The sequence below is a fragment of the Pleurodeles waltl genome, chromosome 4_1 (genome assembly GCF_031143425.1).
Source record: "Pleurodeles waltl isolate 20211129_DDA chromosome 4_1, aPleWal1.hap1.20221129, whole genome shotgun sequence".
In the NCBI taxonomy this organism is placed as follows: Eukaryota; Metazoa; Chordata; class Amphibia; order Caudata; family Salamandridae; genus Pleurodeles; species Pleurodeles waltl.
The window spans coordinates 300567667-300594336 of record NC_090442.1 but is presented as its reverse complement, the minus strand read 5'-3'; the positions used below and the strand labels follow the sequence as shown (position 1 = coordinate 300594336).

Below are 26670 nucleotides of genomic sequence, written 5' to 3'. Positions count from 1 at the left end.
GGAGGGAAAGGGAAATGTTAACCTGTAAGCATCTGCTCGTAACGTGAAGTGCTGTAGATTCACATGCTGTGCATACTCCTGCCATCTAGTGTTGGGTTCAGATATTTGCAAGCTGTTTTTCTTCAAAGAAGTCTTTGGGGTCACAAGCTATTTAGCTTGCAATTCACATGGACATCGACTTCCTGTTAGATTGTTTTCCTCACAGTGGGTGAGAGTAGTATGAAGTGGTGAGTAAACAGGTATATGATGCAGAAGTGTATTGCACAAAAAGATAATGAGTGAAAGAGTGAAGAGATCTGTGATCAGAGCCACATGCATCCGGGGAGGAAGATGGGTGTCTGAGATTCTACAGCACTATACACCACGCATAGATGCTTACAGGGTAAGTAACATTTCCCATTTGTAGCATGTGTTGCTGTAGATACATATGCTCTGCTAGACTGTAAAGCAGTATATGTCTATACAACACTCAATAAATGATTGTCTAGTCAGTGTTTTTCGTTACAAATGGAAAAGTACATTTATTACACACACAGTACTAATTATTACGCATTAATTTACAAGTGTGTAAATAAGGCAGATTGAGATACCTATGTGACACTCTGAAACCATATTTAACCCATGACCCATCAAAATCATTACTAGACCCCACAAACATGGTCAGTTTTTCAAAGTTAATTCTGTGGGGGTGCTGTAATTCCTACATACCACCACAACATTCTGTGAACTCGGTGGTGGTGCCCCTACCGCCCTGGGCCCACCACAAGCAGAAAAATAGGCAAAATGAAAAAGCCCTACAGGTCATAAAGGGGTGCTTCCTCAAGGAGTACTGAATCTTAATTATGTGACTCTGACCACATTCTTTCGCAGTCATGCAGCCTTGGCCCCTGTGGCTACTTTTGGTTTATTTTCCTTCTGGTGGATGTGTCCAGTACAATCCGGGCCCCTGACATTGGATTTCCTTGGGACGGCGCAGAGAGATCAATCCTGCTCTGCCCAGACAGCTCCCCGCTCAGCCGGTGCAGTTGTGAGCCAGCGCTGAAGTCAGTGTAGACTCTCTCCCTGCCCACTCCATGCAGGCAGAGAGCCAGATTGTCAGTGGTCACCCCACTCCCAACAGATACGGATAGAGGGGCGGGGGTGAGCCTAACACCCTTGTGCAGGGGCACGGAGGCACTCTGAATACTTACCTGCACCATGGGGCCTGGTGCTGGGGTCCTGGACCGCAGGTTTCTTTGTGGAGGCTATTGGGAGTGGGAATGAGCATGGGGAAAATCCCCACTCATGCCCCCTCCCTTGTTAAAATAGCCAAATAATCCCTGCGCCAACCACCGGGCCCTGGTCCACCCTAGGAGTACTCTCCAGAATTGCACCTGAGCCCCAAAGCACTCCGGCGCTTGTGGAGAAACAAAGGTCAGGAATATTTAAATGTGGTTACCTCTGGCAGCGATGGGCTTACTTTAAAGATCTTGGGCTCATTTGACTTCTGGTGGCGAGCTCTAACTTCCTTTGTCCAGTAGGCCTGGGCCGTGCCAGTCCTGGTACAGTGTGACAGCTAATTAACAGATGCAGATGCAATGTAATTATCTTGGGCCCAGCAGGGTGACAAAATGTCTGGGCTCGGATCATGACCTGAGCCAAAGAAATGTGAAAATTCTCGACGACTCTTAAGGTATGCATAGATCTGCTTGGGATTTCCACAGTCAATCATGGTGCACAGTTTTCACCTCAGTTTGAAGGTTTGCTGGACTGTAAGGCAGATTTCCCCCTAGGTAAATAATAAAGTATCACTGCAGACAAAGCATTAAACCACACTGACCTTACCTATGAGTGCCTACTAGCATTAAAAGGCCTATTCCAGGTCAATATCTAACCCTGAAAAGTCCCTTCTGTGTCAGGCTACCTATGAGCAGTTATCGGCCTGTGCATAATGGTAGTCACACACATGCAGCCTGCATATGTGTGTTCATGTGTAACTAGCTAAGTGCTGCTTCACTGCGGCTTTACCTTAAAAGGCAAACAATGGAGATAAACATGCAAAATCTGTTTGTCATGTGAGTACCGTGGGTGAGACACAAGTAGTGAGACTCGCCCACAGTAAAAAGTCCATAACCGGGTGATTAAAAAATAAATTTAAAAAAACAGGTGGACTAAATGGGAAAAACCCATTTTGCAACAGGCAGGAAATACACTATGTGTTGGGCCTTAGACAGTGCCTCTACCAGATAGTCGTAGTGTTCCTTGAGGATGTGTATATCTACCTTGCGATATGGGGCTGCCTTTTGTATTACTTTGCTGTCATCTAGGGAAATGGCCTTCCAGGTACAGATCTGGGTCTGCGTCATCCCAGAAGTTCAACACTGTAGTCTTGGGCATCATCAGTAGGCACCAGGTCATAAGGTGTGTCTTAGGTATCAGCAGAGTGAAGTGAGTTGATTCCCCATAAAATGAGTGGAACCCTCTGCTGAATATAGAAAAGGAGAGATATGCAGTAGAGGCAGCGGTGGTGCTGAAGGAGGTAGAAAAGGAGGCTCTGGAGGAGGTGGAGGTGGTACAGGGATAGGGTTGGTGCCCCTGTCCTTGTGTTTCTTAAGTTTCGGAGGTGGAGGGGTCTATTGAGCAATTTCCTCCTAAAAAGTGAGCTTTCTCTTGTGTGGCAAAGCCTATGTTGGCTTTGGGGGCGCCTTAGTGGTGATCGTGCCGGTCTGTGGATGAAAATACATTTCTGCTAAGCATCCAGCCCCTCTTCCAGTTGCTGGAAGATAGGTTGCTCAGAGTCCTCGGGCTGGCTACAGAGGGTGTTTATGACAGCGAATGTGCTTTTGAAGCTAATGGTGTTCTTGATATTAAGGCTGGTTTTGGCATGGATGTACGTTCCATGCCAGAGCCAGGGAGCCTTTTGTCTATCAAGTCTTGTGCAGGATCTTCGGGTTCAAAGACGAGCCTGATTGGCGCCTGAAGGAAGGAGCATTGTCGGTGTTGGAGGCATGTGACTTAATGCCCGAGCCTCTCGGGTCAGTGTTCTACACAGGTCGCTGCACTAACCTCTGTGTGTCAGTGACAACAGTACTAACGGCTGTAGTCTTTATCCGTGGCTCTAAGGCACATCGATCCTGCCTTTCTTCCTCCTCCAACTCTGAGGAAAAAGGTGCCTCTGGGATGGGAGTCGACTGGACAAGCTTTGCCCCAGAGGAAAGACATTCCTCTGCCTCGATGCTGTGTTCCTTGAAGATGGTGGGGGTGTATTCTGACCCTTGCTTCTGCATTCTCCAATGTGCCTATCTCCGGTCATGTCAATACCGAAGAGTCTTCTTCGAGTAGAAGGTGATGAAGGCCTCCCACATGGTGCCATCATAGTTGAACACAAATCTGGTGATGGTCAGTCCACAGGTTTTTTGAGTGGCAAGAGGGCAGAACTCAAAGAATGTCCTTTACATTACTGTCCACTAATTCTTGACAATAAAGTCCAGGAGGCAGTGGGCTCAGTACCCTTGGGAGGGCACAAAGCCTTGCTGGTGAGTCGTTGAAAGGAAGTGCATGTCCTCTGAATGTTGTCTGGAAAAAGAAACAGAATCGTGATCTATTGCTTCCAGTGCAACTGCAGTTGAAATGGTTGAATGGGCCCGAATGAAAGAGATACAAGATGTTTAACATCGCGCTCTGTCTGCACGAGTCTGAACCCGATGGTGGGAAAAGACAATCCAACACAGAGTGGATGCCCATGCGCACTGCCAGCTATGGGTGGAGTCACTATACCTCGTGAATCAAACAACTTCTTTGAAGAAAAACAACTTACAAACATCGGTGCCCAACAGTAGATGGTAGGAGCACGTAGAGCATACATATCAATTGCAATAAATGCTAAGAACATTAATTTGCCTTTCCTTGTCACACACTCCATCTGAAAGCCAAGCCAAAACGTTATCATCTTGTGGTTGTGGTTTTATATTGTGTGTTACTCTCTTACATATGCCAGTATCATCACAGTAGTTGAAAGACCGGAGCTGGTAATCAATCTCCTAGCATTTTAACATGTATCGGACTATAAAAACAAGTTTTGTAAATAAAAATCTCATAGATTAGCACGTTGTACAAAACCAACATCTAGAGGCTAGGTCAGAAAATTGCATCTTCTGATCGGAATTTTGCAGCCTATATCATTTACACTCTGCGTAAAATGATGCTGTACATAAACCCGACAGCTAGAGGATGGGTCAGAAAGTTCACTTTTTCCTCTAAAGTTCCAAAATTGGGGGTCTTACTAGAGTCCTCAATATCCTTCTAGTAAATGCCATTTTCGGACTTGAATTTTGCAGCCCATATTATTTACACTTGGTGTAATATGAACCTATAAGCGCTAATCTTTCAGGAACAATACGGAACTGTTCGAAGTAACCCACATCTGTTAGATTCAGAGAATACAAAAGTATCCTTCCTCTTTACAGGAGGTGGGGATGAAGCTGGTGCATGTTACTTATTAAGCAATACTGGCACATAAATCGAAACAATAGATGCTTTTAAAATATTCATCAGGGAGGGTATTCTAGACCAGTTTACCAGACCTGTGTTACTTCTATCACAACTAGTGCCTTTGATAAGCTATTTACCCATGGGTTAATCCTATTGGTCAATCTACTCAGTACTGACACAAACATGGATTTATAAAGCCCCCATTAGTTCTTATATTACAAAACCAAAAGAAGATAATTTTCGCTTGAGCACTCTGTCTTTGTTTGGTCAGATGAGAGAAACATCTAGTCTCACTCAAGACTGGACAGACTGAGGTAAGCAAAGGTGATCTGAACAGCCCACAATGGTCCAAATCCAACCATCGACTCAATTTGCTAGGAAATGCAATGCAGTCATAACCGAAAGCAGACAAGAATTTTGTTTTGGATTATATCTAATAAAGGGTTCTGGCAGTTTGGTAACTAAGCAATGCAGTGTAAATCGTAGTAACGGTGCCTTTGGTGTTAAGAAGGCTAAGTGTGAAAAACTACAGTTTCATTAAACCAAACCACCAAATACTCAACATGACCACTGAACTCCTATCCCACATTTATTCTGTACCACAGTGCAACAAACAAGCACTTTGGACTGGTACCGATGACCACATTTTTTTTCTTTTCGAAAAGCATTTTGATGAAGGTTAGCATGATAGGATGACTGATACCATATGAATTGTGTCATCTACCTACTGCAAAAGAATATTAAGTTGTGCATCCATCCCCCAAAATTTGATGCAAGTTATCTTTCCTTTCTTAATGCTGCTGTCATATCTGCTAATTAAAGGTTACACACCTAGGGCAAGCACTCTTGAAAAATTGCACGAAAATTGTTGTGAAATCACCATATTAGCAGATGCCAAGCTGAGTCTTTTGCTACCATTTTTGTTCTGCCTTCTCGCCTCTGACATACTTAGCCTCACTGTCATGCTTGGCACTTCTAAGCAACAAGCCCAGCATCTGGAACTTTCCATTTCATGTATCTTTTTCCAAGATATTTGTTCACACGAAAGATGTGCAACTGCTACCTGAGTTTCTGTCACCTGTCCTCTTACGTGAAGTACGCATGAAGAAAACCTATGAAAAGTTATGTAAATCAGAGGGAGGTTTGCATTAGAGGTTCACAGCTAATGGTGTACAGTAATATTGCCATTTACTTGAATTGCTGAATACATTTAGGCAGACTTCACATAGGCATATGAGTAGTTTGTCTTATCTTTGATACTCCCATACTTAATGCTTCCAATGTGTATTCTGCGAGAAATGTAAGAATTATCTCCATGCCTAACTTAAACACAAGCATTGCATTACAGTAACTGTATCGTCTAAGTAATAGGGGTGTAATTCCCCATCTTTTTAGTTTGCAGCATTAAAGATTTCTAGCGTCCAATAATAATGCTGCAGAGTATTTATCTACCATATCAAGAAGGTTATAAGGTGATATTTCCATGGTGTCGCAGATCAGTTGCAAGACAGATCCCTACCACTAAACTGGAATGATAAAGGTCCTGTAACAATAATTAAAGGGAACAGTCAGTCAGTCCAGCAACAGGAATCATGCTTACCAGGCACCTCCTCTGAATTGCCCCCCTCAATCACTTCAATGACTCTCTGTATGGAACAACCATGTAAGGTCATGCATGTCGACAACTGTTCATACGTCAGTCCTTGACCTCCCAAGTTCAAATAATGTTGTTATATATTTCTCCCACTGATCTGGAGGGGGGGACCACTATCCTTCTGATAGTAAAAACTTTAAATATTCAGTCTATTAATAAAGACTAAGAATTTTTGTTGATTGTTGGATTTGACAATCATGAATATTATACCCATAACCGGTCTATACATTTGCAATACACATTTAGACAGGAGCCGTATAAAGGTTATGAATGAACGAAGGAGTTAACAGAGTAATATTTACACAAAAACATGGCGATTTTCAGGGCATAGCTACAACAAATAGCAACACTGCTGTGGAATATTTCTCCAGTATGACTGTAACCAAAACCAAATCCAAAAGAATAAACCTATCTTTCAACACAGGGATGGATATATTACTTCAAATAGTTCAAATACAATGGGGCAATTGGTGTTGAAAGGAAATCAGATTACACTTTTAGAATTCTAACTAATAAATGTGAAAGGTGGGCAACTGGAACATTAAAAAATAAATGGTCTCATTTCATAGCCCTCATATTCAGTGTCCAGTAAAGATTCTAAAACTTGTGAAGGGCTCATCTGTTCCCAACTTTAAGTAGTCAACCTTTGGTTGCAGCAGTCCTCAACTAGCTCAACGGGTACAGACCACTTGAAAGGGTAATTGAATGAAAATGAGATATTATAGGGTTTATTTTTTTATACAAAGCACATTCAAGGGTACTACACTGTTTTGGGGTATTAAGGACAGACAATGACAATTTATAATTTGGGGTAGCTCAGAAGACTCCTTAACATCATGCGTTGTTAGCTCGTTCACAATGTTCTATTCAGAGTTCAATTCAAAGTCCTCAATACGATATTTATATTTTTTTTTCCAAGGGTGTGAAAATCGTTGTTTTCACAACAATCACACCCATTTTTGAGGGATCTCTTCCACAAAGATCTTGAAGTTCTTTCTCTTTTGGTATGCCTTTATGTTATATGGTAAAGTATAAAGGGAGTATGGAGCTTTTTAGGGGTTTTCGATTCTCGTGACTGGTGACTTTCCTTTCAGTAACCCCATTGGTTCATTTTCCTCTAAGGGACTAGCCTTCAATTAAAGGTCAGAAAAAACTACAATCCTCAAAATGTACATCATGTATATCATCGCCCTCACTTGTTGAGTATTCACCATCCATTATCTGTTTAATGCTATCAGAAACCAATGGCAATCATCCTGCTCTGCTCTTCTATGTCCAAACTGGATAGCAGAAACAATATGAAGATGGTTGCGCATGTAGAATCACCAGTCAACATCATGAGGGAGTTTCAATATAGACATGATTGAAGACCCCAGTTTTAATACGTTAGAGTAAAACAAGAGGAATTCACAACCCAAACACTGGATGTCAGGACACAGTGCTCCCAAGACACCAAGGAAATGAAAACTCTACCATACATATGATGCTACCCAGAGGAGAGCGGCATGAGTGAAGAACAAGTGAGAAAAATACACAAAAGGATGCCAATGCATATTTAAAAATACATATCTCTGACATAAGCCAGTAAATAAGCCCAGCGCATATTATAAAGTCTGCCAGAATCAGTGCATTTTGACTAATGTTTTATATGTGCCTGGCTCCCTACTGAAGGGGATGAGAAGGAGCACTTCCTGTAAATCCAAATCCCATTCTAATCCCTTCATCCTAGAGCACCAGCAACTGCTCACCTAGGCAAAGTACTGTCAAAATACATGCTCTGCTTGGTAAATGTCATTAAGAATTTTAGAGATGTTAGACTAAGAAGAGAAAATGAGGAAGATGAACAAGGATGGGCACAGGGAAGAGAAGAGATGTTGAGGTAGAGAGGTCACAAATGATGGCAGATAGAAGGAGGGGGAGTAGATAAAATGGCCAATTACTTTGGTGCAGGATTCTCATATTCAGAAGTCTCTATAACCAGATTAAAAGACAACTATTAATTCAGTATGCAAAATCATTCTTCCCACATTTTGTATGTCTGGTCGACATCAGCATTGTATTTAAGGTTCAATTGGTCTTTACCCAGTTTAATTCTGGATTATAACACAGAGAACTAATTAAAGAGGCACAATTTTCTTTTTAAACGCATTAAATTCTATTGATGGTGTCACTTCAGACCCTCAAGGATGTCGATTTTTATTTAGTGTAAACATTTTCACCTTAACTTCATATGTGGACCTAAGAACGCTCTATTTACTTCTATTGAATCTAACTACCATTACGTTAGCTTCATGGGTTTCATTAGTTTTGGGGTTGCTCCAAAATCAGCTTAGAACCTGACTTAGATGAATCTTAAGCTCGTAAGTGAGTGCATCTAGGTGATGGAACGACCACTCTAGCACTAATGTACCGGAGCCTATCTTTACTCAACCATTGTGATAGTTGGTGGTCAAACATCTTCTGCATCTACATTTGTTTCCAAGTCCACATGCATCACATTCCTGCATTGATTTTTTTTTAATGTCTTTTCAGTACAGTCACTCTGTTGGGTATGTCATTAATATTTTGCATCATGCCATGGTGTTTCAAGAAACAGATTCTAAATAAACTTCTCAGAAACCAAGCCATTTGTCATTGAGCTGCCTATGCCTCATTCAACCCTTGTTTAGCCAACTTTCATTTTAACCAAACAAACCTTGTCAGCTCTGATGAGTCCTTAGTTTCCGATGCCCTTAAGGCAGTCATTTGATTTGTTGGAACAAACTATAGTATCTGATCAGACTGAGCTTCCTGGCAACATTTACAAACTGAACATGCAACCCAAATCACCCAGAATGAAATGCACTGGTAATACCGCCACTATTAATGTGCAGGTACTTTGTGCAGCTACAAATATTGATATAGAATAAAATATTTATAATGCCTATAAGGAGGTTAACCAATGCTCAAGCAGAATTCATCCCAACTTAGCCAAATGCTTTTCATCCTATTAAAATATTAAAGAAAACAAAGATCAAGCAGGCCAGTAAGTCGATAAAATATCTGCAACATTACAAATGTTTGTTTACTTTTTTAACTAATCTAATTAGATAAAATAAACATTAATAAACAAACCATCAAAATTCCATTGAATCAGTTTAAACCAATGCAGTTTTATGGGAACAAAACCCTTTCTTGCTGGACTACAGTCAGAACTCTAGGATACCGTTATAAAAACAGCTATCAAGAGAATGTTATAAACCTGAACTTTTACATACATATGAATATTTAACTTTTGGGTGAACTGTCTTTTGTTTTTACAAGGACCATCCAACCTGGAATACAGCAAACAATATTGCCTTCCTTAAGGATTATAAGAACACCACGTTCTACTCCTCACATAGATTGACATCACTACTCAAGGCTGTTGGTAAGATATTTCTAAAGATATTGGCAAAGCAACTAACTCCACTTTTGGCATCTCAGTTCGCTCAGAGCAGCTTAGCTTTGAACTTAAACAAAAACGCACACTTCATTACTATCTACTCTTTAATATTCTTGAAACTGTAAATACAGAGGAGTGTCTGTTTGAGCCAACAAATTAAATGCTGAGAACGTTTTAGAAGAGATTATTTGAATTTTCATTCTGAAGTCATGGCTTCCAGATGAGTTTACACAAGTCACTAAGACCTAATATATGGACCCTGCAAGTGTCATACACTTCAGTCCATCTCTATCAAAGTTTATCAGTACTCCAAGAACAACTTGTCATTGCTGTCCTCTATCCCCCTTTCAAGTCTGGCATTTTATTCTGAGCTTTGCCTATTATATTCATAACATTTTAACTGCATTATACTTAGCCTTTTAGTCAATAATATTCAGGTTTGCACTGTACTTGAGTGTAAATTAAATAATTCTAAATCACAAATTCTTCTTGATCATCTGTGGGACTCCAACTTCCCATGTGTGCAATTTGTTTATATTATTAAGAGATCAAACAAGGATAAGCCTTTAAAGTATTATTCATTTTTGATTGGATAGAGCACTGCCCTTAAAAAAAAAAAAAAAAAAAGAACAGTATGATCTTTGTCATTAGTTTTTGAAAACCGCAATAACCAATTATATATAAGAGGTAAAAGGCAACAGCATACCTCCTAGTGGTTATGAGACAACCTTCTTCCCCATAAGTGTTGGAATTATTTGGTTCCATGAGAAAGGATCTAAGATCAATTAGAGTGTGTGTCCAACCACAACTACTAAGACACACTGCTCTACCTTTTCAGTTGTAAATTTCAGCAAAGGTAATAACCATGTACCTTTAGGAAGTTATGGTAAAGACAATCAATACCTATGTTCATAAATCGTGTTTATATGCTGCACATTTATACAATGTACATTTGTACACTTTCACGTTGATGAGATCACCCATCTCTTGTTAAATCTGTCACAGATTAATTGGGTTATCTCTGGGAAGGAAGAGGTATTTGTCTTTTGGTTCACAGTTCTGTGAGTTTATAATCACACTACTGTATTCTAAGTATTCTATTAAAGGTTTTCAACTGGAGATGTATGCTATCTGAAGCTCCAGGTTTTCAGTTTTTATTGCTTTCTGCAGATAAATACAAACAGGAAACTATCCATTTCTCATCTGTATTTATTTTAAATACAGATAGAAATGGGAATAACTATTTCTTTAATAATAATGATTCTCAGTGCAGTCAGCTAAAACTGCCAAGGCAAAAAATGTGCAGACTGACACGTGGGGGAGCTAAAAGATGAGAACATTTTCTAATAAAGCATGACAAATTTTTTCTATGAATGTGTGTGAACTATAATGCTCATGTTTTCATGTGGTTTCACTGACTCATCATGTATGACCATGGGCAGTATTAAAATCCATTAGGCATTAAATTATGATTATGCATTGATCAGTTAGATATATGTAGGTAGCACAATAAAGATGAATACATTCAGAAAATTAGGCATAAATTGGAAATGTCAGGAAAATAAACACTGTAAAACTAGAAGCCCGATTAATATCTTATTTTCTCCAATATTTCTGAAGCTCCAAGGATATGCAAAGTTCAATCTTTTGATGTAGTCATTTAGTTTTGAATTACTATACTCAACCTAAGGCAGGGCACAAGAAGGTCTGGCAAATCTGGCTGTCTAATACTCCCAAGATCTAGGGTTATACGTTGAATCTGAATTGCTGATCGCAGACTTCTCAGGATAGAGATGGTCATTAAACTGGGAAAAATCTACAGCTACAACAATATTGAACTGTAATATACATTACACACCTGTAAAAAGTTAATAAATGGTTATCAGGACAGCTTGGGTGTCCACGATGTGGTTTGAGAAGGCAGAGGTGTTTGCCTTATGCCAGTTCTTAATTACTTTCTGGTTGCAAGTGTTTCAAAAGATAAAATTAATAGATCATGTTTGGGTATCTGTTTCATATAGATGAGCCATCTTTGAAATATGTCTATCTCAAGTTAACCTGAACAATATTTGTTGGGGGTACACCAGGCAGCAAGTACAAGTACAGTGTTTGTCTTCGGGTTATTAGTTAAGAGATATGACATAGTTATGTCATTTCATGAATTTATTTATCCAAATACAAGTTAGAAAACCATAGCTGGTATAAGCAGAACAAAAAACAGTGTTATAATGGGTACATCCAGGTGAAGGCACATGTACATTTGATACTGCAACACAAATAAGATAATGATGTGAAGTAGGCTAGTTTAGACAAATAAGTCAAACGGACACCTATTATTATGGCAGACATTTATTTAGTTAAATAGTACTTTTTCAAGGATGTGAAAATATGACACAAAGAAGAAATCAAAATTAATTACGGAAAGTTACGAGAACAGACCACAGAATATCTACTTGCCTCCTCAGAATGGCAAGTCAGATTTTATCAGGGAAAGCTATTTTAGGGCCTACTGGCCCGTTCTGGTGAGAGAGCTGGAGCTGTCGAAGAAGACAGTAAGTTACTTACCTGTAACTGGGGTTCTCCAGTATAGGTATCTTTCATAGATTCAGATGCTTGCATCATTCCCCGTCGCCGAAGTGGGAGTGCCACGGTAAAGAGAAAGCAGTAGATTAAATTTTAACAGTGAAATCAAAGGAAAAAATGCATTCGCTTTAACAGCTTACCAGCTCCATTATAAAGACCCAAAGTCCAGCCAATTAGGCGAGACCACCCTCTAGAACCCTCAGCTCAGAGGCTCCAGTCTCTCAGATTTTCCAGCACAAGTGAAGTACAAAGGAAGAAAGATGAGGTGAGCCTTTATCATGAGGAGGATAGGTCGCATGTGAATCTATGAAAGATACAAATACCGGAGAACCACAGTTGCAGGTAAGTAACTTATTTCCTTCTCCAGTATTGGGGTATCGTTCATGGATTCACATGCTTGAATCAGATTTATTAGCAGTAAACATAATATATTAATATCTATATGTATGTTATATAATATATATATATATATATATATATATATATATATATATATATATAGTGCACAGCATGTGTATCTGCAGCTACACATGCCGTCGAACATATATATATCTGTATACACGAATATTAGAGGATGGTGGGTAGAGAAATATTGACTCACCTTATGCAAATAAATTACACAAAACGGCTTGTCCTACCGCTGCGTCCATTCTGTCTGCAGCATCTAGGCAGTAATGCTGAGTAAAGGTGTGGCTGCTAGACCATGTTGCCACTGTAACGGCACCCGTGCGATGAGAGCTGCGGAGGGGGAGACAGCTCTGGTGGAGTGGGCCTTGATGTTGGCCGTCAGTGGTTTTCCTGCTAACTGGTGACAAAATTGTATGGCGGTGGCAATCCACTGAGCTGTAGTTTGTTTGGTAACAGGACACCCCTTTCTTAGCTGTCCATAGCCTACAAACAATTGATCAGCTTTGCGAAAGCTGCTAGTCTTTTGGATGTAGAATTTGAGACATCTCTTGATATCTAAGGAGTGTAGCGCTCTTTCTGCTTGAGTTTGGGGTTTAGGAAGAAATACTTCAATATCACTGGCTCATTCAGATGAAAGTTCGAGGGAACCTTGGGGATAAATTTAGGATTCGTTCTAAGGATGACAGTGTCAGACTTAAATTGAAGAAAAGGTTGAGAGATTGGAAATGCCTGAATGTCACTGACACTCTTTGCCGAAGTAAGTGCTAGGAAAAGTGCTGTCTTCCAGGAAATGTATTTCAACTCTGCTCTGTGTATAGGCTCAAATGGATGCTTCATCACAAGATTGAGGTGACAGGTAGGAGAAGGGATTTTAATTGGAGGAAACAATCTGAATAGTTCCTTTAGGAATTGTTTCACTATTCTGGAGGACCATAAAGATGATGAACTAGCGGCACAGCGAAATCTAGAAAGGGCTGCCAAGTGAACCTTGATGATGAGTGAGAGAGACCTGATTTTGCCAAATGAAGAAGATACAGAAGTATCTGTTCTGGAGAAGATGTCAAAGGTGGACTTCGGAATCCTTACACCATATAAAGAATCTTTTCCATTTGAGTTTGTATGTTTTATTTGTAGCCTGGGCTCCAACATTAGCTAGCACTTCACGACAATCAGCTGGAATGTTTAGGTCAGCAAATTCAGGGACCAGGCCGATAAACGAAGAAATGTCGGGTTGGGATGACGGATCTGGTCCTGATTCATTGTTAGCAAGCTCAGTACCGGTCCAATAGAATGCAAGGTTGTTCCGAGAGGAACGGGAGCTCTGTGAACCAAAATTGGCGTGGCCATCTGGGAGCTATCAGTAATAGCCGGCAAGGTTCTCTAGAATTCTCTGGATTAGCAGAAGCGGGGGAAAAGCGGAAGCATAGATTCCTGACCATTTTATCAAATATGCATTCCCCCTTGACCCTCTCTGCGGTTGCCAGCTTGCGTTGTACTGGCATTTCTTGTTTTCCTTTGTTGCAAAGAAATCCAAACTGGGCTTGCCCCAGCGAAGAAAAAGATGATTGAGAGTTTCCTGGTTGAGCTCCCACTCCTGGCAGGTTGTTGAGGTCCTGCTTAATGAGTCCATCAGTTTGATACTCCAGGAATGTGTTCTGCTCTGAAAGTTATGTGATGTCGAAGTGCCCAATTCCATTTCTCTTGCACCTGAAGAGAGCACACTGGCGATTTTGTACTGCCCTGCTTGTTGAGGTAATGCATGCTTTTGGTGTTGTCCGTTCAGACCAAAACCAATCAGCCCATGATCTTGGTCAGGAAGGAGTTGATGCGCCAGGAAGACGACTTTGAATTTTATCAAGTTAATGTGGAGCATTGCTTTCTAGGTGGTCCATTTCCTCCTCACTGTCAGGTCTTCGAAGTGCGTGCCCCATCCCTCCAGCGACACGTCTGTGGTCAGAACATGTTCCGGGCTTGGATTCAGAAATGAGAAACCTTCGGAGATGTGGGTGGTCTTCGACCACCATAGCCTGTTTCATTGTTGGGGTTATTTGGATGATATCGTTGAAAGATCCGTTTATTTGTTTCCACTGACTGGCTAACTGCTGCTGAATTGGTCTCATGTGGAGATGGCAGTTTGGTATCAATGGAATGCAAGAGGAGGGCAGTTCCAAAAAAGATTTGTAAATCCAGACAGAAGCGGACTTTCTTTTGCTGAGGTGAAATCCTCTTCTGCCTGTCTTGAGAGGCGAAAGCTTTTCCTTGTTCCTTATCTAATACGGCTCCTAGAAAGGTGATGTTGGTAGACGGCGTTAGGTGTGATTTTTGGTAGTTGACTGAGAGGCCTAATCTCTGGAAGAGGGACAGGCATGTTGCTCTGTCTCTGGATGTCTTGGACGCTGTTTTAGCTTTTATCAGCCATTCGTCCGAGTATGGAAACACTTGAACTCCGTTTTGTCTGAGGTACGCTGCCACAGGAGCTAAGACCTTGGTGAACACTCGAGGAGCCAATCTCAGACCGAACGGTAACACTCTGAATTGGTAGCGGGTGCCTGCTACCTTGAAGCGTAAGAATGTCCTGTGGCTGGGGTGAATCAGGAAATTAAACTAGGTGTCTTGGAGATCTAAGGCCATCATGTGATCCCCCTGGTTGAGCAATTGTAATACATTCCGAAGAGTGATCATCCAAAATGATTGTTTTTTCAGGAATTTGTTTAAACATCGAAGATCTAAGGTGGGGCGCCAGTCTTCTGTCTTTTTCTGGATAATGAAGAAGCAAGAGTAGAAACTGGTTCCCCTCTGAGAATTAGGCTGATCTCTATTGCTCCCTTGTCTATCATTGTGGAAATTTGTAAAAGGTGCTCTTTTAAGTGGGCAGGTGGGGGTCCTCGCGTTGGTACTTCTGGAGGAGGATGCGGAGAGGATGGATTTCTAGATCTGCGCTGGGCCGCCTGAGTTATTAACGAGTCGGGTTTGGGGTGACCAATCAAACAAGCAAGCACATTTTCTGGCACTTCATATTTTTTTTCCCGTCCTAGGAAGTACCGCTGGTATGGAGGATGGAGTCTGCATTACTTTAAGGCCCTCTTCCCAGATGAAGTCTACAACTGGGATCGCACAAACTGGCTTTCTGGTATCTTCCTTAAAGTCATAAAGGAAGCAGTCTGACTGCTTTATTACAATGGGAAGCTGGAACCTCTTGGCTGCTCTTTCCATTAAACTATGGAACCCCCCACCAATATCTTGTGGCGGAGAATCTACTGGTGCTGGAGTAGAGGGGGATGCCATTTGCATCTGGTAATCATCCCATTCATTGGGGGAATGTCCTGGATTTCTCCTTCTTCTTGATCCTCTTCCGAGGAAGGTGGATCATTTTCAGGATGATAAGATGGAGGTGATAACGGTACTGTAGGTAATTGAAACTCTTAGGATCGGTCTCTGGAAGAAGGACTTAACAGTAGTGTAGTGTGGTAAATTTTATGTATCCTTTGCGCATTAGCTTCAGGCGTTAGGCCTTTGTGCACTTTGCCCTGGATGTATTTTATTCCTTTGCTTGCAGCATAGAGCCTCTGTGCACTTTGCTCTAAATGTATTTTATTCAGCTTCGTACTGTTATTTCTAAAATAGCCAGTTCTACGGTCGTTTTATTTTTTATATCACACTGTTTAGCCTACTTCAGCACTGGAGTTTCAATAACACATTCTTGCTCACTCTGTGCTTTAGTCAAGGATACAGTCTGGTACATTGCCGATAGGCGTGATAGGAGTTTAGTCTTTGGATTGCAGATATACATTCTTGCGTAGGGACATTTTGTGATCACACTGACATGTTAGTTATAAAAATACTTCCTTGTCCTAATACACGCAAGAGGGAGATTCCGACCAGGGAACCACAACGAGACGCTGACTGCCTTGTTGCAGATGCTGAACCAGATCACAGGCCTTTGCTCAGGTATGAGGGTTGATGGCTTCCCAGGGAATCTGAAAGGCAAGTTAGTAGCTTAACATGCTGTGCTCGAAATATAACTAACTGAGAGAGAATAGAATCCATTAACACCATGATAGCGTTGTTTTTATGTTTCACTCTCATCGGGACTATTTCAATCCTATTGTGTTGTATGGTTCTGGTTATTGTGGCTTATGCCTTATTATCTAAAATGCAGTCGTTTTATTAAAAACAATATATAAAACTCAAACTGCCTTTGTCATTTGTATATGAGATCATACTGTAAATGAGAGAGCTGGTTTGGATCTGAGTGACCACGACTTCCCTGAGAAGTTCCAGAGATGTCATGCGCTTGGCTGCCCAATCATCTCTCCCCCTTGGGAAAGATGAGGCACTGCTAGTTAGCCGGAGCAAAACCGGATTTGAGGTGACAGAGGTCCTTCCAAGTGGGTAAGACTTAGTCCCTCACTCCAGGAACAAACCTGCTACCTATAAATCCAGTAGTCTCCTTTAGAATAATGAGAGCCCACGCGACAGTAGTTGCGGATGCTGCAATGGAGTTGTTGATCCTGGTGGTGGGAATCTACTGTAATTATCTTGAATAATATGCTGCAAATTGGCAATTAGTGACACTGGCATCTGCACTGTTGGTTCGCGCTGTTGTTCTTGTGAATGTGTGTGTTGTTGATTGTGAAACGAATCCTGAATATATAACCCTTCACACACTTCTGTATCCTCTTCCAGGCATTTAATTTGTATGTCTGAAGGACTATGTGCCATCGGAAACAGACCATCATCGGAGTACTCATCTCCATATTCCTCTTCATCCTCATCAAGATGATGTTCTGGAGGTACAGGTGACACCTTACTGGGCGAGGTATGTGAAGGTAGCAATGTCTCGAGTGGATTTACGTTTTATGGTTATCAATCTTAAGGGCAAAAGGGGAGATTTTTCTGAATCCACTGTCGTCAACAGTATAGGTGTCTTCTGTGCATCTGCAGGCAAGAAATGGGACGTCGATTATGTTGTTGTCGACGGCGCCCCCTTCAACGGTGTTGTCATTTTTTTCAGTTACCGTGGACTAAGCTGTCGTTGACAGAGCCGGTGTCGTTGGAGTTGCCGTCAACAGATCATAATTTCTAGTTCGTATGTGGACGTAGCCGTCAATGGTATCCGCATCGACGATGTAGTAGCTTTTGATCTCTTACCCGTCAATGACAGAGCTGATGTTGAGGAGTGAAACCTTTTTCGACAATGGTTCTCCAGAGGTTGATTTCTTCATAATTTTCTTATCCTGGGTGGACGGTAAAGAAGGCCCATACTTAATGCTTACCAATATTATTGTCGTCAATGATAACGGCGACAACATTATTATCATGGGCGACAGTGGAGCCGTAAACGCTGCAGTGGTAGCAGGGGGTATCAAACCTATCATCCATGATGTGCTCGTCAACGAGACTGACATTTTTTATGTCAATGGTGGCAGAGAACCGGATGTTTTGTTTTTATTTTATTTTTATTGAAGTGGCAGCTGGAGTGGAAGGTTTGGAATGACCTTTCTCACTATGTTTCCTTGAAACAGAAGGAACTTCCTGCGTTTTTTGGCTGCTTTACTTCTTTTCCTCTTTCTGGATGCTACTGAGTTGTCGCTGTCATCATCTTCAGAGAGGTTTTCCCTGGATTTAAGCTTTTGAAGCCAAACCAGGAGCCTGGCCTCTCTGTCTCTCAAAGTTTTGAGAGGAAAAGTTCTAAAAAATGTATTTACAAGCTTTCTCCTTGTGCTCTGGGTGAAGACAGTAGATACAATCCTTGTGAGGATCCTCACACTGAAGCCTTAGCTTCCCACAGGTGTTGCAGGGTCGAAATAGACCTTTCTTAGCTGTAGACATGATGCAGAAGTCACAGCTGTAGAGATAGAAAAACAGTATTCAAAAGAATTCCTGCCAGAAAAGGTAAACTGAGCAGAGCTCAGGGAGACGTCCTTCACACGACATGCGGTAGAAAATCTGAGAGACTGGAGCCTCTGTGGTGAAGGTTCTAAAGGGTGCTCTCGCCTGATTGGCTGGACTTTGGGTCATTTCTAATAACATTGATAAGCTATTAAAGTGAATGTAATTTTCCTTTAACTTCAATGCTAAATTTTAATTCACTGCTTTCTACGTACCGTGGGACTCCCACTTTCGTCGACGGGGAATGATTCAAGCATGTAAATCTATGAGAGATACCCCAATACTAGAGAAAAGTGCCATCTTCTCAACACCAAAAAAACTTTGCACCACTTTGAGTCACTTTGCGTCCAGGCTGTATTGCGGATATGGATGTTGCAAACACCCGTAGGGTTTGCAAGCAAAATCTGACCTACCAAGGTAGCCACTGCGTGCTTTGTGCCAAAAAAATACACCTACTAATGAAGCAAGTATTAACAGAAGGAAAGGTGTTCATTTACAAAAAAAGTGACACACTGCTTCTGTTCTTCAGTACAAGGCGCACATTCAACGTGTGGGATCTTTATGAGGTTGTCTAGGCACAGGAATTTGCTCTGGAAGTGTATGTTTCCAGTACAAATCCTATGCTAGAGTTCACACATTCACCACAGTGTGCTGCAATGCATCGTGCACGACAGCCTTGAGAGAGAGTGAGAGAGAGAGAGAGTATGTGTGCATAACACAGCAGAATTGGTTGCTGGGTTGTGTGCAATATTAGTAAATCCGAGCCTAAGAGCTCAGCGGAACAATACACCATAAGTATGTAGCTAGGGAAGGATTTCTTGACAATAACTATATATACAAGATATACATTTCCCTTGTTGAGTTTTGTGAGAGATCAGCATGTTTTTCCTTCCCATACATGCAGGTGTGCAGCTGAGATCTAACTTGAGCTCTCCCCTACTTTCCTTAGTATTTCTCCATACAAATAAAGGCACATGTGATTCTAAGCACAAAAGATTGGGGCTATGTAGAACTTCTCCAAGAGGCAAATTCATAGCATTTCCATTGTTTTCCACTTGAACCCTTGCTACACCATCACCGACAGACAGGGTGGTGAGGAGAAAAGTGGGATTAGCCATTTTTTTGTACCTGCAGAGAACCGGGACAAGGTACTGAGGCTTGCCAAGGAAGTGTGCAAGACGGGCAAGGTAAAAAAGTTCAGAGCTTTCTGGTGAGCTGAAGAGGTCAGTGGGACAGTGGGGTAAAGGCTACCAGCCCCTTGGATTCCTGTCAAGCTACTTCCTGCAGTTTGAAGGCATCACTCACATTTATTGTTTTTTTTTTTAAGTACCTTTTGTAATATGGATTACTTACTGCTCTTATTACAAACCTCTGCTGGGACAGAATGAGCTTCCTCCTCCAATATTCTGTAATTTGAGAGGTATCTCCCAAGAAGTAAATGGGATTGTACTTCAACATTACCCTGCCTGTGCATTAGACCTCTTCTGACTTTCTGTTTTTGGTGTCCACATCTTTATAGACTAGAATAATAACAGGGTTAGCACATTTGTTCTCTGCCAGCAGAACTGGGGATTTAAGTCTAAAATGTCTCTAGATGCCCTCTGACAGAGCTTCTGGGAGATATCAATTCTTCCACCATCCAAGTGCTCATATAAGTGCTCAAATCGGAACTGTCCTCCTCTGTACAGACCCTCGAAGGAGTTAAGTTTTTTGGTCAAAATAGTACTTTCCCAAAGCCCTAGTCACCAGTTTATGAAACACAGATGTTTCTGTATTGTCCTTAAGCTTTCTCAAAGCAATGTCATGATTAAGGTCCTCATACTTTTATATGGGAGTGCTTGGTTTTCTTCAGTTGTTACATCCTTGAGTTTAACGTCATCCTAGTCCCCTAGAGGGAGCAGAACTAGGATTTTGGGTCAAATGTGAGATTTTCAATTCACTGAAAGGACCTCCATCATCGAAGACCTCTAAACTTAAACTTCTAACCTCAGGACCCTACCCTTGCCAAACTGTTGGCAGAACATAATATCATTTACCAGATGATTATTGGCAACAGAAAACAATTCTTCTCTTTTTGTCCAGTAATTGCACTATGCCTGGGCTTTATTTAACGTTGTTTAAATAGTGTCTTGCCTCACTTTGATCGGACTCCCCATAAAATAGTCATCTCAAATGATAAAATGGAAACACTACTGGCACTGCAGGCAACGTGACCTTAGTTTGCTTTGAGAAGCAAAATTATGCAGAAAATGTATGATAGGAAAGGCTAGGGATAGTGAGCGCTTTAATCAAGATCACTGTGAAAGCACCACAAAAGCACTGTAACGGAACTCAACTTCATAATACTAACTCTTATATCAGGCTCAGAAAAAAATAGTTTAATAATCAAACTTTTAATGTTATCCAGGTGTCCAACAAAATATCTTTCACTTTGGCTGAACAAACCAGCACAGACATTGCTCATCTTGGAATGTTCATACCTACCAGTGGATTCTTCAGGATTTGGATCAAAGTTCAACCACTCTACGCAAAGGGGATATGCAGGAAGGAGGATATCATGATGGACATAGAAGGAATCCTCTTCAGAATTATATACTGGAAGAAAAGTGTAAAGTACCTTACTGAATCAAAAAGAATAAACAAATACGCATCACAACAAGCATAATGGCCAATAAATGTAATTTAAATATTTTGATAAATTTAGGTTCTATATAATACAATATGTTTTATAAATGCACTTTCATCAATAAAACCAAAATTAATAATTTGGATACTTCTAAATTATGTGATGATAAATGAATAAATCAAGACTGGCCAAAGAGCAAAAAAACAAATATGGAAGAGAAAATTCTGGAGTACTTCAGTTATGAATTCAATGGTAGAATTAATTCTGGTTACACTACCAGTTGCAATCGGCAGGACTATGAATTATATGCTAAGTAACCCAAGGTTGCATAATCAACGCAACACAGGTGTTGAACGATGTGTAGAAAGATGCCTAAGAAAACAATTAATTGCTGAAACATCAATGAAACACTTAAAAACAAAGTCGATTTGAGTCCACTAAATAGAAGGAAGTGCTTTGTCAAAAATGAAAAGGTAGCCTATTTAAAATTAATTGAAATAAAGAGGGATATTCTGACAGACAAAAGGCCATATTTACCAACAAGATATTCAAGTTAACAGTTGAAAAGTAAATGGAAAGCAATGTTAATAACCTTGAGGTAAAGATTACAGAGTAAGAGTGGTATACATATTTAGGCAAGTCAATGACCCAAAGCATAAAACGTCCTTTAGGGTGGAGGGGCCACGCCCCCCCACCCCATGAATAGTGTCTGTCAGGCTGAACAAAGGTCAGCCTGACAGACACTCTTCATTTTCAGGTCAGGCAGCCAGGAGTGAGCCATGCGCGATTTGCGCAGACTCCTGGCTGCCTGAGCTGAACTTTGCTGGGCTGAGGAGATCACAACCCCTATGGGCGTGACCTCCTCGGCCCAGCAAAGGTGCCTCGAGGCCCTCCCCTGGGTGACGAAGAAAGCGTCACCCATTGACACTCTCCCTGGGCGCTTCAGGTTTAAGCCCTGAAGTGCCCAGGGCGAGTGTCAATCAGTGACACTTCGTCACAGAGTGGGGTGGGGTCAGCAGTCTCACTGACCCCATCCCACTCTGTGACGAGGCTGGGACTGCTGCCTTCCCTCATTGGCTGACCTAAGGTCAGCCAATGAGGGAAGGCAGCAGTCCCAACCCTCCTGGGACCTGGAGGCTAAAGGTAAGTGTGTGTGTGTGTGTGTGTGTGTGTGTATGTATGTGTGATATGTTTTACATTGAATGTTTGGTGCGCGCGTGCATGTTTGAGTGTTATGAGTTGTTAATGGATGTGAGTGCGTGCGTGCGAGTGTGTGTGAAAGAATGAATGTGTGTGATCTTGTAAAATTAATGTTTGGTGCGTGCGTGCATGTTTGAATGGAATGAGTGTTGTTAATGGATGAGCGTGCGTGCGTGTCTGTGTGTGAAAGAATGGGTCTGTGTGTGTGTGTGTTTGTGTGGCATTACCAACGTGGAGGAAATGGCATATACAAGCATATTTTTTTAAAGTATAATTTTCGGGGAAGAAAATAATGTATTCACGTTTTTCCAAAACTGTTATGGCTCTATCAGACAAACATTGCAAGGTGACGATGGTTTAAAGGAAATCCTTACTTCTTCTGTTGTTGCAGGAAATTATGATAATTCCCGTCATCAAAAAGATAAGCAAGGGTCTGTAATTATCTCGAAGACATCTAGTAGATGGCAAGTTTTTAAAAGAAATCCTACTAAAACATCTACAATGATGGATGATGAGATGGAAAACTCTTCCGCATGGTAATGGATGTGCTCCTAAGGACAGGGCAGAGTGCACAACTGTACTGATGTCTATAATGATGTCTGGATCCCTAGGCAAAACTGTACTGATGTCTGGATCCCTAATGCTGATTTCTGTGTCACAGAAAAACACAGATCATGCACATACACCATGACAAAACACCTTTCTCATGGATACCGGTCTTGTTGGACTGGGAAAGGCGCTAATATCGCTATCCTCATACTGGTGAAATTATACTGCATTAACCAGGAGTTAAGCAGCATGAGCGCATTGGTGACAGCATACCATGTAATAATCAGTAGGAGTGAACACCTCTTTTTAACAGTTGTCACTGGAGTGAGGACTACACGCTCACTCATTTAAAGTTCAGCTGCTGTGTGCTAAACTCACCCTTGGCCTACATTGGTTTGGTGTGTAGTGCTGTGTTATGCATGTCTGATGTACATATACTGGATTTATGTTTGCCTGCGAGTGGTACAATATGTGAAGGATGTAATGCTGTGCAGTGCGTGCATGATATGTGCATGTATGTTACATGTATGTTTTGGGTGTATGAGTGCCTGTGAATGGTACAATACATGGCACACTATTGGTTTTATTTTGGGAGACCAAGGGCAGCATGGTGAAACATGGAGAGGAGATAGAGGAATCTCCTCACACAGATTTGGTATTGCTGCATTTCTGTATGTGAAGGATGTAATGCTGTGCAGTGCGTGCATGATATGTGCATGTATGTTACATGTATGTTTTGGGTGTATGAGTGCCTGTGAATGGTACAATACATGGCACACTATTGGTTTTATTTTGGGAGACCAAGGGCAGCATGGTGAAACATGGAGAGGAGATAGAGGAATCTCCTCACACAGATTTGGTATTGCTGCATTTCTGTAGCCTGGGTGGGACACACTGGACATGGGAAAGCCAAGCTCCCCAGGACACTTCAAAGGGTACTCTTTGATGCAGAGAGAGGATACAAGAAAGGGTCTCGGGCACATCTCAGGAAGGAGATGGGGCTGACAATAATCATAAAGAGCGGGATCGATGAAGGAATCATAAGGAGTACGGCTGAGGTCCTGCTGCCATGCAGTAGTGAACTTCTACTCACTCCCTTGGCCTGTGTTGTGGGGCTTTGGAGTTACTCCTGCTGTGGCAGACTACTTTCAGTAGGAGGGGAGGGCACAGGAGTGGCCACTTCAAAGACTCAAACTCTAAATTACATTTGGTGTCTGGAAATGGACAATAAGGGCAGCATGAGACCCCAAATGTTATCAATTATCAAGCAATTGGATAGACTGTGCAATGACAAGCTCTATAAGATTTCTGCCTGTGACCAGGACTGGGGACTAAAGCCTTTTAGTCTCCGAGCGGGGGGAGGCAACAAACCCAGGGAAAGTAAGACTGCATGCCCTGGAGCACTGTGCCTGCCAAGAACAGTGTGCCCTGTGAGGAAGAGGTGAGCACTGGAGAGAGTGAGGTCCAGTGGGGAATCCTGAGAAGCGGCTTCTCTTGACAAGATATGAGGAAGACAGTTGCTGCACAGATGTGGTCACTGTCCATGTGCAAGGAAAATCGGCAATGCTCTTATGCCAGAGGACGGCCGCCATGAAGTAAGCCATGACCATGGCGGAGTCAAATGGGTCATCACCCATGTAGAGTGAGGAACCGTTGACCCCATATTCCAGAAGGGGCAGCTGTGAAGAGACTGCAGTGCTGAGAGGGTCCTTACCAGTGTGCTTTTGTGAGCTGGGCCACCGTGAGGAAATCTGTTGAGCCACTCAGTTTGGAGGTCATGTGCAGTGGAGAGACAGTGATCCCGTATGCCAGAGGGGACCACCGGGACCAAGTAGGAAGTATGACCTGGTTGGGATCATCACTGGAGGAGAGAGGCTAACATGTGGACCCCTATGGACCTGCACCATGGGTGAGGACCAGCGTCAGGATTTTCATACTTTTACCTCCACCTCTACTCACAATCGGAAGGACCAATACCTTACCCAGTTTGGAGGTGCCACAAAGAACATGTGGTTGCTGCAGCTGCACAACTGCATGTGAGGAATTTGCGAACCACTGAGCAAAGCCCATCTGTGCTGCATGAAGAGGACTTACCAGAGACAGCTGCTACAACTCCAACACATGTGGAGGGGACGTGCTCTGGGACTTTGGTCACTCCAATCATGCAGATGTGAGTAAAACTGATTTCCAGACAGTCGGCCAGATGGAACTTGCTTGTTAGATAGCACTTCAGTTGCAGAGTGTGAGTAGGACTCCTGAGACTCAGACTGCCAGTGGGGCTGCATCTGAATGTCACCTGTAGTGAATGGGAAAGAACCACTACTGCTAGAGCAAGGAGAGAGTGGAAATCAGAGAACTGCATAAGAAACACTAGAGCTCTGACCTCAAGAGACACTGTGGAAGTTACTTCTGAATGGCGTAATTCACTTTATGTTATTAGCAGCAAAATAAATACTTATTTTTCATAAAAATAAGTATTTGACTGCACTGCACATATTTTAAGTTGTGAATCTATATTTATACCCCTGTATTCACTTTCCCCCTGAAGCCTTGGACTGCTTGACCCCTGTTATTACTGAGAGTCAACTACAGAAGGGGAACTTGGCCCAGTTGCTGAGGATCCATCGTAGGTCTAGTCCTGGAACATTAGGAGTAAAAAGCCTCAACCTCCAATGTTGGGATCAGTAACACCTGATTGTCCCGTTACCCTCTGAATGAGCATCTGACAACAAAAAAAGGAATATAGTGCCACAGTCAATATACTGGGAGGTTCAAAAAGAGGTTTATCAACAACAGACTAAGGCTTCATCTTTTAAGACAAAGTTAAAAAGAGCAGCAGGGGATCACACAGTATGCAAAAGTATTCAGAAAAAAATAGGGTTGTGAAGGCAAAATAAATGTGAGGAAATACCATGCAAAAGATGGACATTTCCACCAATAACCAAAAGCCAGGATCAGTTCGAGTAGAGTGGTGTCAAGAGCTTGGTCAGTATAACGTGGGACAAGGCAGGGTGCTTCCTTTCCCAGCTGTTACTCGCATTGGCAATGGACCCTCTAATTTATTATGTTTGACACAAAGGAGACATGGTGGGTGTGAGGAGTGGCAGGTGTATTTATGCCAAACGAATGGATGTGGATGATATTTTATTGTATACTCGCAACTGTAATAAGATACTTCCAGTAGTACTGAGAGAAATGGACAAGGTGGTTAACAGTTGAGTGGTGTACCCAGAATTAGACTGATACTGGACTGGGAGCTGTTGCTGAACCCAAAACAGATGTCAAACCACTTTAGATAATACACCGTCAAGTTATGCATGAAAATAAATAAAACAAAAACACCTCTTAACATGCCATGATTTTTTTATATTTGATGGTTTACACTAGCTGAGGTTGGATTGCTAGATGTGAAGTGTGAATGTATGAATTAGTTATTCCAATGTGACATTTTTTTAATAGCCTGTATGTGGCCAGTTGGTAAATACAAGGGGAGGGCATTGAGTTTCTATGTTGAACTGTTGTGTTTTGTTTTTGCTGCACGGTTTGACATACGAAGTGAAGTGCTTCAGGTTACTCCTACAAAATGAACACCCAGTACGCTACTATCCTTGAGTGTCTTTCAAAACAGAATGTGATATGCCATGAGGGCACTGGTAGTTTGACACTACATGTGTGTATTGCTGTCTGTGTAACTCTGAAAAACTATAAAAAGATTTGGAGAAAAAAAAACTAGAAATTTGCTTTAAAAGAGCAATAGGGACTGCTAGTGGAATTACAAGATTTGTAATACAGAAATATTTTACTAAAAATCTTTACCCAACTTGAGCTTGGGAATAGTTTTTCACAGAACAGAGACCTCTTGTA

At 41.7% G+C, this 26670-nt stretch overlaps 1 protein-coding gene across 1 annotated transcript in view; it reads right to left on the bottom strand.

Annotated features, from left to right (window-relative positions):
* PWP1 (PWP1 homolog, endonuclein) overlaps positions 1-26670 on the bottom strand; it is a 320357-nt gene that overhangs the window by 179717 nt on the left and 113970 nt on the right. The window contains exon 6 of the mRNA XM_069228384.1: positions 20916-21026. Coding sequence (XP_069084485.1) covers positions 20916-21026 — 111 coding nt within the window. The remainder of the gene's footprint in view (positions 1-20915; positions 21027-26670) is intronic.